Raw genomic sequence first — 14,310 nt, 5'->3', positions numbered from 1 at the left:
CAGATAAGATCCTGATAAGGACTGTTCTCCGAGGCCGACTCCGAAGATATCGGGTTATCCGGTATCCAATTGACGTCTGGATATTGCACCTGGGACATGGGTGAGTAGCCAATCCGGGAAGGCTGGAATCTTGATTCGTTCATCACGAATTATCTTGAAATTCAGGAGTACAATAATCAACGAGGGCGTACTCGCCACAGCATAGGCATTGACCGTGCATTACTCCGGATCAATGATGGATCATGGTCTTTCAACACCGGAGTTCGCCTTGGAAGATAAGACCTGGTTATTGCCATCAGCCCAATCTGATAAGCGTTTTGATTTAGCTGGCCACCTCCGAAGCGGAGCTGACCGAGTCCATCAGCGGATACAGTATCCGGCTATCTGGGTAATCTATAATCTACGGGGTACACTATGCATGTACATAGCATGGATTCTTGTAGTACGGGGTGTTAGTCTGGAGAAAATCATAGCTTAGTGGATCCATGGGCCAGAGGCCGTGAGGTTCTAGATCCAGGGAACCCTGAGTCTCGAAGTCCGCTCAGTATACTCCGTGCCCCGAAGAACTGACCGCTGGGATCATTGTTGCGTGTCCATGGTTCATATCTATAGTACACGGCATGTCTGGCCCTGGATATATTAAGTGACGACAAGGTCCGAGGCAAGAGGGATAGGGACCACCCTAGTGTGGGTTATAACATCCGAGAAAAGCAAGGCTCGAATTGCATGCCTGGAATGACTTGTATGTACAATATGACCCTGTCAATCAGGAAACCCTCCAAAAATAACCAAAAACGAAACGCAGTGATATCCATAAAAAACATGATGGGAATTATATCCAGCAATCCATATCAATCAAAATCCAAACATTTACAGCTTAGCAAGCATCTTGTTGCCCTGAGCCAGGAGGACAGCAGCGTCGTCAACCAGCTCGTCGACGATGGCCTTGGCAGGCTTCTTGTCGTCAACGACAGCGGCAGTCTTACCCATCAGGTAAGGACGGGCGTTGTCAATAGTGTCGTCGTCAACATCATCAGACAGGTTCTCGAAGTCGTGCTCGACAGGGATGACACCCTTGGTGGTGAGTTCCTTGATCTCCTGGGCGCGGTTGTCCTCCCAGTTCTGGATGTAGGCGTTCTTGCGGACACGGAGGGGACGACCCTAATTCCGATTAGTATCAGATCGCGAATGAAGAAGGGGAAAAACTTACAGTGAAGATAATGGTGCGAACGGTGTCATCAAAGCTGGCAGTGCGGACAGCCTCCTGGTGAGCCTCGGGAGCACCAGCCTCATCAGCCAAAATGAAGCGGGTACCAATCCAGACAGCGGAAGCACCCAGCATCAGAGCAGCAGCAACGGTCTGGCCGTTGTACAGACCACCAGCCGCAACGACCTGCACGGGCTGACCAGTCATAGGGCTCTTCTTGCCCCGGCACAGTTTGGCAACGGTGGGGATAAGGAGAGTAGTGGGAACATCACCAGTGTGTCCACCACCCTCACCGCCTTGAGCACAGATAAGATCTGCGCCAGCATCCAGCGACTTCTGGACGTGCTTGGGGTGGCCAATCATGTTCATGTAGAGAATTCCGTGGCTGTGGAGTCTGTCGACGACAGCCTTCGGGGGGATACCGACAGCGGAGACGAAGAGCTTAGCGCCGCTCTCGATGATGATGTCGACGAGTTCGTTGAGCTTGCCCTTGGTGTAGTCGTAGCTAGAGAAGAGCAACGCATTAGCATCGGACCTTGACAGTAGACACACGGGGTGTAACTCACTTTGTCTTCCGAGCACTGCCACCAACCTGGGGGAGCAGAAGATCAACACCAAACGGTGCGTTCTTGTCATGCAAGAAGCTCTTGAGTTCGTCAATCTGCTCGCGGAGCATCTCGGGGGTGTAACCAACACCACCGATGACACCAAGACCACCCGCGTTAGTGACTGCTGCAGCCAGCTTGGGCCCAGCAGCCACGTTCATGCCTGCCAGCATGACGGGGTGGTTGATCTTGAGCAGATCGGTGATGGTAGTGCGGATTTTCTCTGCAAGATAGCAGTCAGTACCGAAGGTTCCAGCTTCTCTCAGGGCCACGTGTGGGGAAATGCGCCGGAAGCTGGGGAAAGGAGCGGAAACTCACGAGGAGAAGCCATTGTGTCTTGGGTATAAGGATCAGATAACAAAAGATAAGTATATAATGAGCACGCGATACAATGAAAGAGTGAGAGATTGGTATGAAAACAAGGAGAGAGAGGTTGTCTAATAAAAAGAACGGCGCCAAAGAGGAGACGATGGGGCAAAAAGCAACCGAGGCGCAACGAACCGAGGCTCGTCGGCCTGAGTGTGATATGTTCTGCCTCACAATTCAGGCATAATTTCGGTACCTGATTTAATCACATGACCCATTTGACACCTCAGGACACAAGGCATAAACGTCAGCGTCACGAGCTCCTCGACTGCCCGCCAATGACGTATTGGTATATCTTTCTAGAAGTTCGTTTTCTTTATTATTCCCACTCGAATCGCAGTCAAGTTGACTGCCATTGGCAGGCATGAGATATCCAGCTTGGCGAAACAGCGCTGCATTGCTCTATCGTCGCGGTTCTGTATGGCATCAGCGGCCGCAGTCTGCAGGCGAATCGATAACCGCATATGAAAGATCCTATGCAAGTCTAGCAGCAAGGTATATTTCTTTTGATGTGCATTAATGCTTAATTGTAATATTCCTCCTGTCTAACCTCTTAATAGAAGAGCGCATTCCATCTGTCCCAGTAAGTCTCGCCCGGGTCTTATTGGCCCTTTTTTTTTTTTTTTTTGAGCGGGGAATCGTAACTAAAATTCTCGCATAGGGTTTCCACTGCATACACGATCATCGCCAGTGTTTTCGGGTTATGCCAATTTGAGACCGGTGAATCATCTGTCTTTACGGAAATTTTCCAGTTCTAGGATGGATCCCGTCAAGAAGGGTTCCCACCGGGCGTTCATTGCCCTGGGAAGCAATATGGGTGACCGCGTGGAAATGATTGAGAAGGCATGTCTTGAAATGGACAGAGCGAATATTAAAGTGAAGAGGACAAGCTCGCTTTTCGAGACGGCACCCATGTACATTCTCAACCAGGATCCGTTCATGAACGGTGTTTGTGAGGTGAGTTTGTCCAATCGATTCAAGGGATATGGAAGATTGTCTAACAAAAATTAGGTGGAAACGACCATGGAACCTCTCGAGTTACTAGACGCCATCCAATCAATTGAGATTGAACTAGGGCGAAAGAAGTTGATTGACAAGGGCCCGCGGTCTATTGACCTGGATATCCTCCTATACGACGACCAGGTCTTCTCTCATGAACGACTCAATGTCCCGCACATGCTGATGCTGGAACGCGACTTTGTACTCCGACCTCTTTGCCAGTAAGTGCTGAGCATATGCATTAAACAAGAAACCCATTAACAAAACCAGACTCATCCCCCATGAAAAACCACCCGGCCATACCACAACCTACCTCTCCCACTTCAACTCCCTCCCACCCCCATCCCCAGTCCCCATAACAACAACTCCCATCTCCCCAACCTTCCCACCCTTCCACTCCACCCTACCAACTCGCCCAACCCACATCATGGCCATCCTAAACCTAACCCCAGACTCCTTCTCCGACGGCGGCCTCCACTCCCCCACAGACTTCTCAGCCCTCACTACCACAGTCCAGCAATTCATCGCCTCCGGCGCAACAATCATCGACATCGGCGGTGAAAGCACACGCCCGGGGTCCGTCCCCGTCGGCGAAGAAGAGGAACTCAGGCGCGTGATCCCAGCTATCAAACATATCCGCACTTCCATCCCCGAAGCAACCAACATCGCCATCAGCATCGACACCTACCGCGCGCGCGTCGCAGAGGAAGCATGCAAAGCGGGAGCGGACATAATCAACGATGTCTCGGCAGGTCTCCTAGACCCAGAAATGCTCCCCACGATAGCCCGGACAGGGAAATCAGTCATCCTGATGCACATGCGCGGAACACCAGACACCATGACAAAACTAGCCGACTACCCAAACGGCGTCATCGAAGACGTCGGAACCGAACTCACCGACCGCATTGCCGCAGCTGAAGAAGCGGGTATCCGTCGCTGGCGTATCATCCTCGACCCGGGACTAGGTTTCGCGAAGAACCAACCCGAGGATCTTACTATCCTCAGGGACCTACAACAGCTCCGCACGGGTGTCGAGGGACTGGAGTACCTCCCGTGGTTGATGGGACCTAGTCGGAAGCGGTTCGTGGGAAGTATCACGGGCGTGACGAAGGCTAGTGAACGTACCTGGGGCACTGCGGCGACTGTGACGGCGAGTGTTGTGGGAGGTGCAGACATTGTGCGGGTTCATGATGTTAAGGAGATGTGGCAGGTTGCTAGGGTTGCGGATGCGATTTATCGAGTTGAGTAGAGGGGTCTTTTGAAGAGGAAAGGAGAGGCTTATGATCAACTAATGCGGCCTTGATTCTTATTTGTCTGTTTTCAACAATACATGTGCATTATGGCATGGCTTTTGCATGTCCTTCATTATATTATTTATCGAGTTTAGTAGGGACATCTCGTTTATATTGCATTCCTTGCAACTACCATACTCAGGTACTATCTTGGACAGAATCGGGCCACGAGCAAAGTCAGATATTCGGGAGGGAAGAAGGGCATGGGCAGCAGCAGCCGATATAAACCTCTCAAGCAGAATGGTCATCTAAAATATAATCGATAATTCGGACTGAAAAGGACCCTGTGCATAGTAATGTAATGAATAATACATCATTCAACAGGAAACCGAAGACGCCCAGTAAGTTATACGAACGCATCCGTTTATTCTCGATTCATATTCTCTCCTCAAGGACCCTCAGGGCACGGTTTCCTAGCTCTATGGCCTCGTCACGTCCGCTAGGTGGCGATAGTCTTGCACAATTTAGCATTCTTTCAAAATTAGACGCACGATTTTCCCCATCGCCTGGGTTAATTGAAGGAATTTGAAAGCGCGCGTCTTCCCACTGCTTGATATAGTAACCGAGAACACCAACCAACGGCTATAATGGCCGCAGGCGTGGTCGGGGTCGATTATTCCCGATTAAGAATGTGCAATACACATTACCATTTTAAGGTTTTAAAAATGGGAAAAGAAAGTGACAAAAAGCTCTCGGAAACTATTTAGTAGAGCTGTAACGCTGATCACGGATACTCGTTCGATGACCATCACCCTCCCGCCAACGACGTGCTTCATTTTCTTCAATCACTCTGAATATTGTGGGCGAGCTCAATGACAATGTCATTTTGTTCAGGGAAAGATGACAGCATCCGTTCTTAGTTGCTCGTGCGGTCACTGCCTTGGTCGTCGGTGCATTGTATTTGGCTTTTTTTTTTTTTTTTTTTTTTTTGTGTCGGTATGCAACGGCCCAGCTTGGCGAAAAGGCCGATAAGCCGACTGGTTGTAGTATAGACTGTTCCTCAGTGAAGGCAGTCTTGTGGATAGAAGGCGCTGTTGCTCTTGGGACTAGCGAGCAGGCAGTGAAAGCCACCCAGAGAGAGGTAACATAGAAGGCATGCATCCTGGCCGGCGAGCAAGAGAGGAAGATGTTTGGATAGAATGCGAAGAAAGAAGATAGAAGGCTATTAAGAAGATGGAGTTAAAGAGGTTGTTGAAGAGGGAAATGGAGAATGAAGTAACAGAAGATGAGAGACAATAAATAGTATTGAGACGTTCCTGTTGAGAAGGAAACAATATTGACAACTCGCTCAAAAATCTATAAATTCAGAATATACATAATCATAGCAAGAAATGAGTATAAAAACAGAAGAAAAGAAAAGGAAATCCCAATTTGAAAAGAAATTAAACTAAGCCGCGAGAAAGAACAAACCAAAACCAAGCCATTCATACACCGATGGACAGACGAAAACCCTAGTTCAACTCTTGACGTTTACCAGAGTATTGCCGATTCAGGACTAGAGGTATAAAAACAGGAGAAACTACATAGATACCGGGGGATGCATAGCTCGACGCTGACAAAAGCACACAGCTCCTGCGAACAAGCCTGATCATGTTAAAATAGATATTCTGTAAAAGAAACGTCATTTAGTTGTTCAGGTACGTGCGAATGGCACCTATTCAAAGTTGTGGGTTAGAAGAGACTACTGATCTCAACAATTCACCAAGTACTCACCTTGCAACTTCAGTGCACCATCTCCCATCAGCTGGGTCAGGTTTTCAAGGTCATCACCGGCTGTGATGCCAAACCGGCGGACGAAATCCCTGGCCGAAGCCTCCAGGTCACCGTATCCGTCGTCAATTGGTGGGAGATCATCTTCGGGCCGGCCGAAATAGTTGTTGCTGGAAATGGATTGGGCACCGTCGAACTGGCGAAGACGCTCCTTGGCCTCCGACTGTGCAGCAGGATCAAATCGTTCCCGCCCGAAGAATTCGTCGGACGAGATACCCTTTTGGGTGCCGAACCTGGTCCTAGTTTTCTCCAAGTCCTCATCTAGGATATCGTTAGTTTCTCGAGAACTAACAGAACAGCCAGACAAGCTTACCATCCTCGCGCGTCCTGGTAGGAGCAACAGCGCCGAATCCGAGTTTCTTAGGGGCAGGGGGCTTCGTTGTTTGACCGAACCCAAGTCGCCCAATACCCATTCCAAGACGTTCCACATCACCGGAACTCCGTTCTTGAGGTTTGCTAGTTGACCCTGCGCTGGGGCTGATGGGGGTAGGCGATGCGATGGCGGGAGCTGCAGTGCTCGTCGCCTTGGCCTTGGCCTCAGCCTCAGCCTTCTCTGCCTCGGGATCATATCCAAGTTTCTCGACACGTTCCGCCTCTTCCTTGGCCTTTCTCTCGGCTTCCTCGAAATCGATAGTCTCTACGGCGGCAACCTTCTTAGCTCCGAGCTTGGGGGCTTTCTTGGCACCCAGGACGCTGCCTTTCTTCGCGGTGCCTGCCGACGAGGCCTTCCGTACCGTAGCGGCGGACTTGACAGCGGTAGGTGCAGGAGAAGCACTCCCTTGCTCTGAAAGGGGCGATTTCGAGCGCGAGCCGTTGGCACCGGCGTTCAGGAAGGGCGAGGCGGTCCGGCTGACGACCGGAGGAGTACCGGTGCGGGAGGGAGGGTTGCTTGGACGTTTGATAGAAGGCTTATCCCAGGAGGAAAAGAAATCGTCGTCGTCGTCGGCGGGAGTGTTCGAGCCGTCGGGGCTTGTACCAGCGGGCAGGTCGGTGATGACAACTTCTTCGGGGTACCTAAACAAAGCCAACATTAGGGACCTCATGCATTAGACCAAAACAGATGGAATGGCCATGGCTCACTGTTGCGCATCCACCGCAGCACGTCTCTTCAACTCATCCTTGTACTTCACAGCCGCATTGGAAGTGTACTTAACCTTGCTGTCCTTGCTGGCGAGAGCGGCGGAGCCTCCGTGCGATTGGAAGTACTTGGTGGCGGACTCATTCCCACCAACCTTCATCATCCGGAGTTGTTCCCATTGCCATTCTGCACCAAACACATCAGTACTGATCCACTGGAGATGTTATTATCCGAGTCGGGGAAGCGTACGGTCGAGATTTGTGGAGCGGACAAAGGAGATGTGGACACCCAGGTTCCGATGGTTGGCCGAACAGTCGAGGCACAGGTAGATACCGAAAGGCACCGACGACCAGGTGGGATTCTTTGAATTGCAATCGAAGCAGACCTAATTTCGACTGTTAGTAACTGCTGTCAGATGCCAAAACAGACCGGGTTTGCGGAGGGGTGCAGCGCACCTTGTTCGCGGGCTTCAGTTTGAGTTTCTCAAAGATCTTTTGAGACTCCGCTTTGGAGGCGGCCATTGTGTAGAGAGTAGATGAAGAGATAAGAAGCAAGTGTTGTTGTCGAGCCGGTCAGGAGTCTGTCTGGAGAAAGAAAAGGGCGAACGTGGTCGGAGTCGATTGCGCCTGGCGGCCCCGATTGGGAGTTTGCAATACACATTACAACGTGTTACGCTTTCTCTTCCCTGTACCCTTTGTACGGAGTACCTGGTCATGATTCTCTCATTACTTGTAGTCTTCGCAGTCTACTATACATGCTATATCTATAACTCAGTATCAGTTGCTCTCCTATACAGCAGAAGAACGGAGGCAAAGGGTATTGCCAATACACAACAGCCCGTTCCTGTAATTTTCAACCCGGCAAGGCTAAATATAGCCACGTGACCCGCCGCGACCGAAAGCATCCCCACATTTCTCAATCTGACTTCTATACAAACTCTGCCAGTAACACTTTTTACATGACTCTATCACACCCCAGAGTCATGAACAACAGTCGCAATGCATCCCGCTCTCCGACCCAGTGATTCGCTTCTACCCCGCGCTTCCAACACCGCATCCATCCTCTTCCGTTTCCGCGCAGCAAACTATGCCAATCCCCGCACGGCGCAACCAGATCTAGCACGCCTGTACGCGACATATCGAGACGTTGGAGGAGATTCAAAAGAACCAAGTGCGAGCTCGAGTCGTCCGAAGAAGAGGGGTGTTGGGCTTTTGGCCGATGATGGGCGATATCAATGGGGTGATTTAACTGGGAGAGAGAAGGTTGCGCGGGCTACGCAGCAGTCGGTTAATTTTGCTGTTGTGTGTGTTGGGGCGGTTTTGACGGTGAGCTTGGCTTGGCTTGGATATATATTGCTTGGAGATATTGGTCTGACTGAGAACAGGGAGGCGTGTTTTACCTACTCTGGACGGAAGTCATTTCTCCCAATAGCAAGACATGGCAGTTTGAGAAAGCGGTTGGGCGCATCAAGGATGACCCGCGATGTACGGCTGTACTTGGTGAACGGGGACAGATAGCGGCATTTGGTGATAGTACTGGGAGCAGATGGTCACGGAACAAGCCTATTGCGTAGGTTCTTGTCCTCTTCTCGTTGAGCACAGGCTAACTGGTGATAGAACCACCGTCGAAAAAGATAACTTGGGCCGTGAACACATGAAACTGAGTTTCCACGTGAGTTTTTCAACCCTATCTAAGACAGAATCGGTCCTAACTTTGCTTGCTGCAGGTCGAAGGACCGTTGAACTCTGGTATCGTGCACGTGCATTCGCTTAAACCACAGGGCAGCTACGAATGGGAATACTTGTTGCTTGCCTTGGATGTCAAAGGTTGGTTTACACGGTCTGGCATATTGCAGACAAAATATTAACCTTTACTAGGCCATACCCGTATTGTTCTCGAAAGACACACGGAGAAGAACCCATTGAGCTTACTTGGTGTCCGGTGGCGATGAATGACCACTGCTACATCTTAAAATAACCCTCATATCTGCTGACAGATGATGAGTGATTTGCGACGAACCTCCCGTAAAAGTCGCGTTTCGGGACATTAAGTCAGAGTAGGTCTGGCTAGGGCTTCGGCTTCATTATCTATGTATATTATATCTGGCTCTGGCGATTACCAAGCCAAAAAATGAGCGTTTAGGCTCAGCCAGGCAAAGGCTTGGTATCATGATCAGTTGGACATGGTTTCCAGCTCATTATCCTGTATTATAAGGAACCGAATTTCATCGAACCGGTGAAAAGAAATGCAATTCAACAAGTTTACTCCATTCACAACCAAAAGCCACCAAATCAAATAACCCTAGGCCCCTCCAAAATCACCTTCGCATCCTCAGACCTCCACCACCCCTTCGTCTCCCCCGGAAACGAAAACAAATCCATACTCTCCGCCTTCATCTCAACACTATACCCGGGCTCCATAGGCGTAACATAATACCCATCCTGTACCCGACTCGGATGCACAAAATGCTCATGCAAATGATCCACATACTCCAACACACTCGTCTTCCCGCTAACAACCACATAATCGATCGTACTGAGATGCTGCGTGTACTCCGGTAACCCGACACCACCTGAATGCGGCACGATAGGAACGCCAAACTTGCGAGCCAGCAACAGGATCGCGAGGACTTCATTGACACCGCCAACCCGGCAGGCATCCGGCTGTAGAACCGTCAGGGCATTAGCTTGCAGGAGTTGCTTGAAGATAACCCGATTTTGACACATTTCACCCGTAGCAACACCAATGGGAATATCAGCGAGCGCCCTGCGGATAGCCGCATGGCCCAGAATATCATCCGGCGACGTAGGTTCCTCGATAAACCAAGGCTTGAACTCGGCAAGTTCCCGCATCCACGTAATCGCCTCAGGAACGGACCAGATCTGGTTCGCGTCCACCATGAGGACATTCCCCTTATCATACCCAATGGCCTCCCTGGTAATCCGCAACCGCCGCTTATCCTCCTCCAGATCCCCGCCAACCTTCATCTTGAAATGCCGGTACCCCAGCTCCACACTCTCCTTCAGTAGTGCCTTCATCTTCTCCTCCCCGTACCCCAACCACCCCGCGCTAGTCGTGTATGCAGGCACAGCCCGACTTTCCTCCGCCTCCTTGATCCTCTCCGCTTTACCACCCTCAACCTCCTTAAGTAGTGCAACAGCCTCCTCCGGCGTCAACGCATCCGTAATATACCGAAAATCAATACACCTAACCACCTCCTCGGGCGTCATATCCGCAATAACTTTCCAAACAGGCTTCCCCAGCGTCTTCGCCCAGAGATCCCAGAGCGCATTAACCAGGGCGCCGAGCGCGAGATGCATGACCCCCTTCTCGGGGCCGATCCAGCGCAGTTGGCTGTCGGAGACGAGGTAGCGCCATGTTTGGCCCCAGTTTGCGGTTAGGGAGGAGAGGTCTTTGTTGATTATTAGGGGGGTTAGGAGGGAGATGGCGGAGCAGACGAGTTCGTTGCCGCGGCCGATTGTGAAGGTCTAGGTTTATTTGGTTGGTATTTGAATTGCGCTGTGTAGACGGGGAGGAGGGGGGAGGGTACCATTCCATGTCCGGTATACTCGGAATCCGTGGTAAGGATACAGTATGCAGAGGAGTAGTCGCCTGCGGCGTTCATGGCGTCTGAGCCGGTTTTGTCGAGGGAGGTCTGTACTTGTTAGTATCAATTGATTCATCAATGGCATGCTTGGGTGGTGGTGTATCTTACCGGAAACCTCACATCGCGGGTTGTGAACCCAGTGATCTTAACCATGGTGTCTTAGTGCAATTGTAGATAGATTCAGGTACAATATGTACAATGGCAATGAATTGATTCAGTACCGTGAAAGAAAGATGGGGTAATAGAATATGGCGCAACCCCACTTAAGTTCAACGTCAATTGCTCAATCCACGATAAATACTAATAATCAATTCTTGTCAACAGAGGAAACACTACGATTTATATAACTACGACAGCCTGGAAAAAATATCTCCCCCTCGGTCTGAGCAAGAGAGATATCGCGCTGATTGGCGGGTGAATGGTTACTTGAGGGTCAGCATCGGAGCGACTCCGGGGTATACAACAAATGCCGATGTCACGGCTAAATTCATCGATGGATAATAAAATGACTCATGGCACGGTTGAATTCGAGATAGTGCTCCATATCCGTGGTATTTATTAGCTACAAGTAATAGGGTGCCAAAAAGGCGGATATCGAATGCAGTAGATAGAAACATAGCTCCAGCACCAGATAATCTATTGCATGTAGCCTTATGTGGAAAGACCTCTCTTCTCGCTCTCGGAGAAGAAAATAACCATACGCCACAGTTTCCGGACAAGCACTTCTGCCTCTTCGTCGAGGGCCTAGAAAGTTGTTAGAGAACAGTAAAATTGACAACAGGGGATTAATGATAAGGCTCACCTCTTCCAATTGCTCCACCAACTCCTGAGGAGGTCCACGCTTGCGAATATGCTCTTCCACCACATCGACCAACATCTGCTCCTGAACCCCCAGGTACTCGACGATCTTCTTCTCGACAAACGGCTTGAGCTGATCGGTGAGCACGGTCTCGTCCACAAAATCCCACTTGATGTTCCATTTCCACAATCCCTCCTTGTCCGCTGGGATATCTGCAGCCAGTTGTCGCACTGCCTGGGCGCGTTCTTCCTCCGTGAGCCCGGCAGCTTCGGCGGCGCTGTCGAACTTGATCGGGATGAGGGGGCGTCGTGCAGTCGCCTCGGGCTCTTCTTCGTCTTCCAGCAGGCCTTCCACTTCCGCAACTGTCCGCCGGCTGGTTGCTGCCTGAGCCTTCTGGGCAGCAGCACCGAGTGAAAGCTTGAAGCGCTGGGGTTCCCGGGGTGCCTGGCGAGTTTCCAGTTCCTCTGCCTGGCGAGCAAGGAAGTCGTCTGCCATACCGCGGGCCTGCTCCTGCTGCTGGATGGACCGAGCCCGCTCTCGCTCTTCAGCTGAACGGTCCGCGTCATCCATGTTGACTTCACGGGATCGATAAGATGCCCGGCTTCTGAGCCATGCGCCTCGATCAGCGTAGTAGTCATCCACCTTTCTGCTAGCTTCCACGTCGTCGTTCCACTCCCGTAGCTGTCTATCCGCATCATCACGCGCATCTTGGACTTTAAGTTCTTCTTCCTTGTCACGTTTCTTCTCACGCTCCAGAGCCGCTGTCCTACTGCGTTCACGGTTTAACCAGCGACGCTCTTGATCCAGATATTGCTTTTCGAGTTCTGACCCTTCCTTTTCTTGACGGCGGCGTTCCAGTTCTTCATCACTGACATTGGGGTCATCATCCTCTCCATTGACAAAAGACACACCATTTTGGTAGTCCCTAGGAATCTGTACACCGAAGCCCTTGGGCCCCGAGGGAGGAGGTGCAGCTGAACGGTTATCCCGAGGTCCAAGCGGCACGCCATTGACACCACCTGCAGGTCCACTAGGGGCAGCAAGCGGGGGAGACGACAATCTGCTGGCGCGCGATCCGGCATTCCTTGCCCTTTCCATAGATTCAATCTCTTCTTCCCGCTTCAAACGCTCAATGTCTCTGCGGTTGCTCCGCTCACGGAATGCTGAGATTTCCTTGGCGACGGTCTCCCGCATCTCAGCGGGGATATCGGAAAGCTCATCTTCGATGGTGATGGGGATCGTAACGACTTCAGCAGGCGCGCCATCCTGGCCCTCAGCATCCTTCATCGATGTATCTCCTTCCCGATCAATGGCAGATGCCTCTTCTTTTTGAGTAGGCGACGTAGGCTTGAATAGTTCGGAGAGGATACCGGAGAGGGCGTTACGCGCTGCTTCGATGCGAGAATCACGCTCCGCGGGGTCTTGTTCGCCTTTGCTGGCTTCGTATTGCTCCAAATATTTCAAAGAGCTTTCGTCCACGAGGACCTGCAGTAAGCTCACGTTAGCGATGTTCAGCTGTGCGTTCCTTGTGCGACACGTACCAATAGTGTGCTCTTCTCCACCTCGTTGTCCTCACCCCCCTCGGACGGCGTCTGTCGTTTCACAGGTACTTCCACGTCCTTTAGCACTTCCACAGCAGTACCTAAGCTTTCAGGGTCTTCGTACTCGGCGAATCCAAACTTGCATGGCTTTTCATCTGCATCCGTGGCGCGAATCCACCGTCTGAGATTCCCCGCAGTTCCTAGGATCCTCTCAATGCCCTCATCGCCCCCAGTACCCTCAGTAATCCCTCCGATGAAGATTGTCCTGACGACCTCCTCCTTCGTCGGCGGCTGCAGCTGCATCATCGCATCCCGAATGTTCTGACGCTGGTTATCCGGACCCGTAGAACCCAGCCCGGCACGTCTACCCTGTGCTTCACCTCCGCGCTGATTGGTTGTCTCGGGGGCAACTGGCTTCGCAGGACCGGAGGTTCCTAGACGAATGACGGGAGCGGTAAAGTTGATGTTTGGCATGTTGGGGGGCGGTTGGAAGTTCGGAGGAAAGCCTGGCGCTCGGCCAGGTTGCGCGGCATTCGCTTGCTGCATCCCCGGAGGAGCACCAGTACCAGGAGGGGGTGCCATGCCCGGAGGGGCCATTCCGGGAGGGGGAGCTACTTTATTAGTATCGAATCGAGGATGTAGGGAACGAGAGACCAAGAGCTTACCCATGCCAGGTGGCGCACCGTAACCCCCGAAATCCGGTCTGCCATAGAGGCCGGGGGCTAGTAAAAATTAGTTCAATGTCTTTGAATTTGCAGGGAGAAGGGACACATACGCTGATAAGGGTTGTACATGGTGGTGACTTTGCAGCTCTAGGACTCTGCAGTTGGCGCGGTCAAGCTCGGTAAAGCTGCACTGGGTGTGGAAATTGATCGCTTCAAATTCAACGAGTGTTAATGAAGAGCATGCAATGCGTTTTAGGGATGAGATAAATGTTAAGATGCCCAGAGATGGAATGGCGCGGCGCTGGATAGAGCAGTCTGGAATAATTCTTTTGCTGTCGCGACGGAGATAGTTTGATGTGGCCCGTGCAGCGGACTTGGCAC

The 14,310-nt window shown here is 51.3% G+C and overlaps 6 protein-coding genes across 6 annotated transcripts; 2 read left to right on the top strand and 4 right to left on the bottom strand.

The window, feature by feature from the left end:
- Positions 1–489: 489 nt before the first annotated feature.
- On the bottom strand, positions 490–2,266 carry ASPGLDRAFT_50161 (nitronate monooxygenase). The gene is made up of 4 exons (XM_022547251.1): positions 2,131–2,266; positions 1,774–2,035; positions 1,211–1,712; positions 490–1,161 (listed from the first exon to the last, which is right to left on the bottom strand). The coding sequence occupies exons 1-4, from the start codon at positions 2,141–2,143 to the stop codon at positions 871–873; spliced, it is 1,068 nt and encodes a 355-aa protein (XP_022398326.1). The 5' UTR covers positions 2,144–2,266; the 3' UTR covers positions 490–870.
- Positions 2,267–2,937: 671 nt separating this feature from the next.
- ASPGLDRAFT_37937 (folic acid synthesis protein) lies at positions 2,938–4,426 on the top strand (the record flags this gene model as incomplete). The annotated part of the gene is made up of 3 exons (XM_022544881.1): positions 2,938–3,135; positions 3,190–3,398; positions 3,448–4,426. 3 exons carry the CDS (start codon positions 2,938–2,940, stop codon positions 4,424–4,426), a joined length of 1,386 nt encoding a protein of 461 aa, XP_022398325.1.
- Positions 4,427–5,706: 1,280 nt separating this feature from the next.
- On the bottom strand, positions 5,707–7,894 carry ASPGLDRAFT_50159 (ADP-ribosylation factor GTPase-activating protein). The gene is made up of 6 exons (XM_022547250.1): positions 7,773–7,894; positions 7,567–7,702; positions 7,320–7,503; positions 6,553–7,253; positions 6,183–6,500; positions 5,707–6,123 (listed from the first exon to the last, which is right to left on the bottom strand). Exons 1-6 carry the CDS (start codon positions 7,836–7,838, stop codon positions 6,095–6,097), a joined length of 1,434 nt encoding a protein of 477 aa, XP_022398324.1. The 5' UTR covers positions 7,839–7,894; the 3' UTR covers positions 5,707–6,094.
- Positions 7,895–8,504: 610 nt separating this feature from the next.
- Positions 8,505–9,268, top strand: tim21 (the record flags this gene model as incomplete). Its single annotated transcript, XM_022550500.1, has 5 exons — positions 8,505–8,642; positions 8,702–8,886; positions 8,934–8,988; positions 9,044–9,143; positions 9,195–9,268. Coding segments are annotated over 5 exons (552 nt in total), but the record flags the coding sequence as incomplete, so codon positions are not given.
- Positions 9,269–9,608: 340 nt separating this feature from the next.
- On the bottom strand, positions 9,609–11,169 carry ASPGLDRAFT_60104 (mandelate racemase/muconate lactonizing enzyme family protein; the record flags this gene model as incomplete). Its single annotated transcript, XM_022548423.1, has 3 exons — positions 11,033–11,169; positions 10,868–10,972; positions 9,609–10,805 (listed from the first exon to the last, which is right to left on the bottom strand). The coding sequence occupies exons 1-3, from the start codon at positions 11,075–11,077 to the stop codon at positions 9,609–9,611; spliced, it is 1,347 nt and encodes a 448-aa protein (XP_022398322.1). The 5' UTR covers positions 11,078–11,169.
- Positions 11,170–11,356: 187 nt separating this feature from the next.
- Positions 11,357–14,228, bottom strand: ASPGLDRAFT_50155 (uncharacterized protein). The gene is made up of 5 exons (XM_022547249.1): positions 14,040–14,228; positions 13,930–13,986; positions 13,265–13,875; positions 11,727–13,208; positions 11,357–11,668 (listed from the first exon to the last, which is right to left on the bottom strand). The coding sequence occupies exons 1-5, from the start codon at positions 14,056–14,058 to the stop codon at positions 11,576–11,578; spliced, it is 2,262 nt and encodes a 753-aa protein (XP_022398321.1). The 5' UTR covers positions 14,059–14,228; the 3' UTR covers positions 11,357–11,575.
- Between the last annotated feature and the right edge of the window lie 82 nt (positions 14,229–14,310).

The sequence above is a fragment of the Aspergillus glaucus genome (genome assembly GCF_001890805.1).
Source record: "Aspergillus glaucus CBS 516.65 unplaced genomic scaffold ASPGLscaffold_18, whole genome shotgun sequence".
Classification (NCBI taxonomy): domain Eukaryota; kingdom Fungi; phylum Ascomycota; class Eurotiomycetes; order Eurotiales; family Aspergillaceae; genus Aspergillus; species Aspergillus glaucus.
Note: the sequence above shows the minus strand (reverse complement) of the source record. Positions and strands in the feature narration are given on the sequence as shown.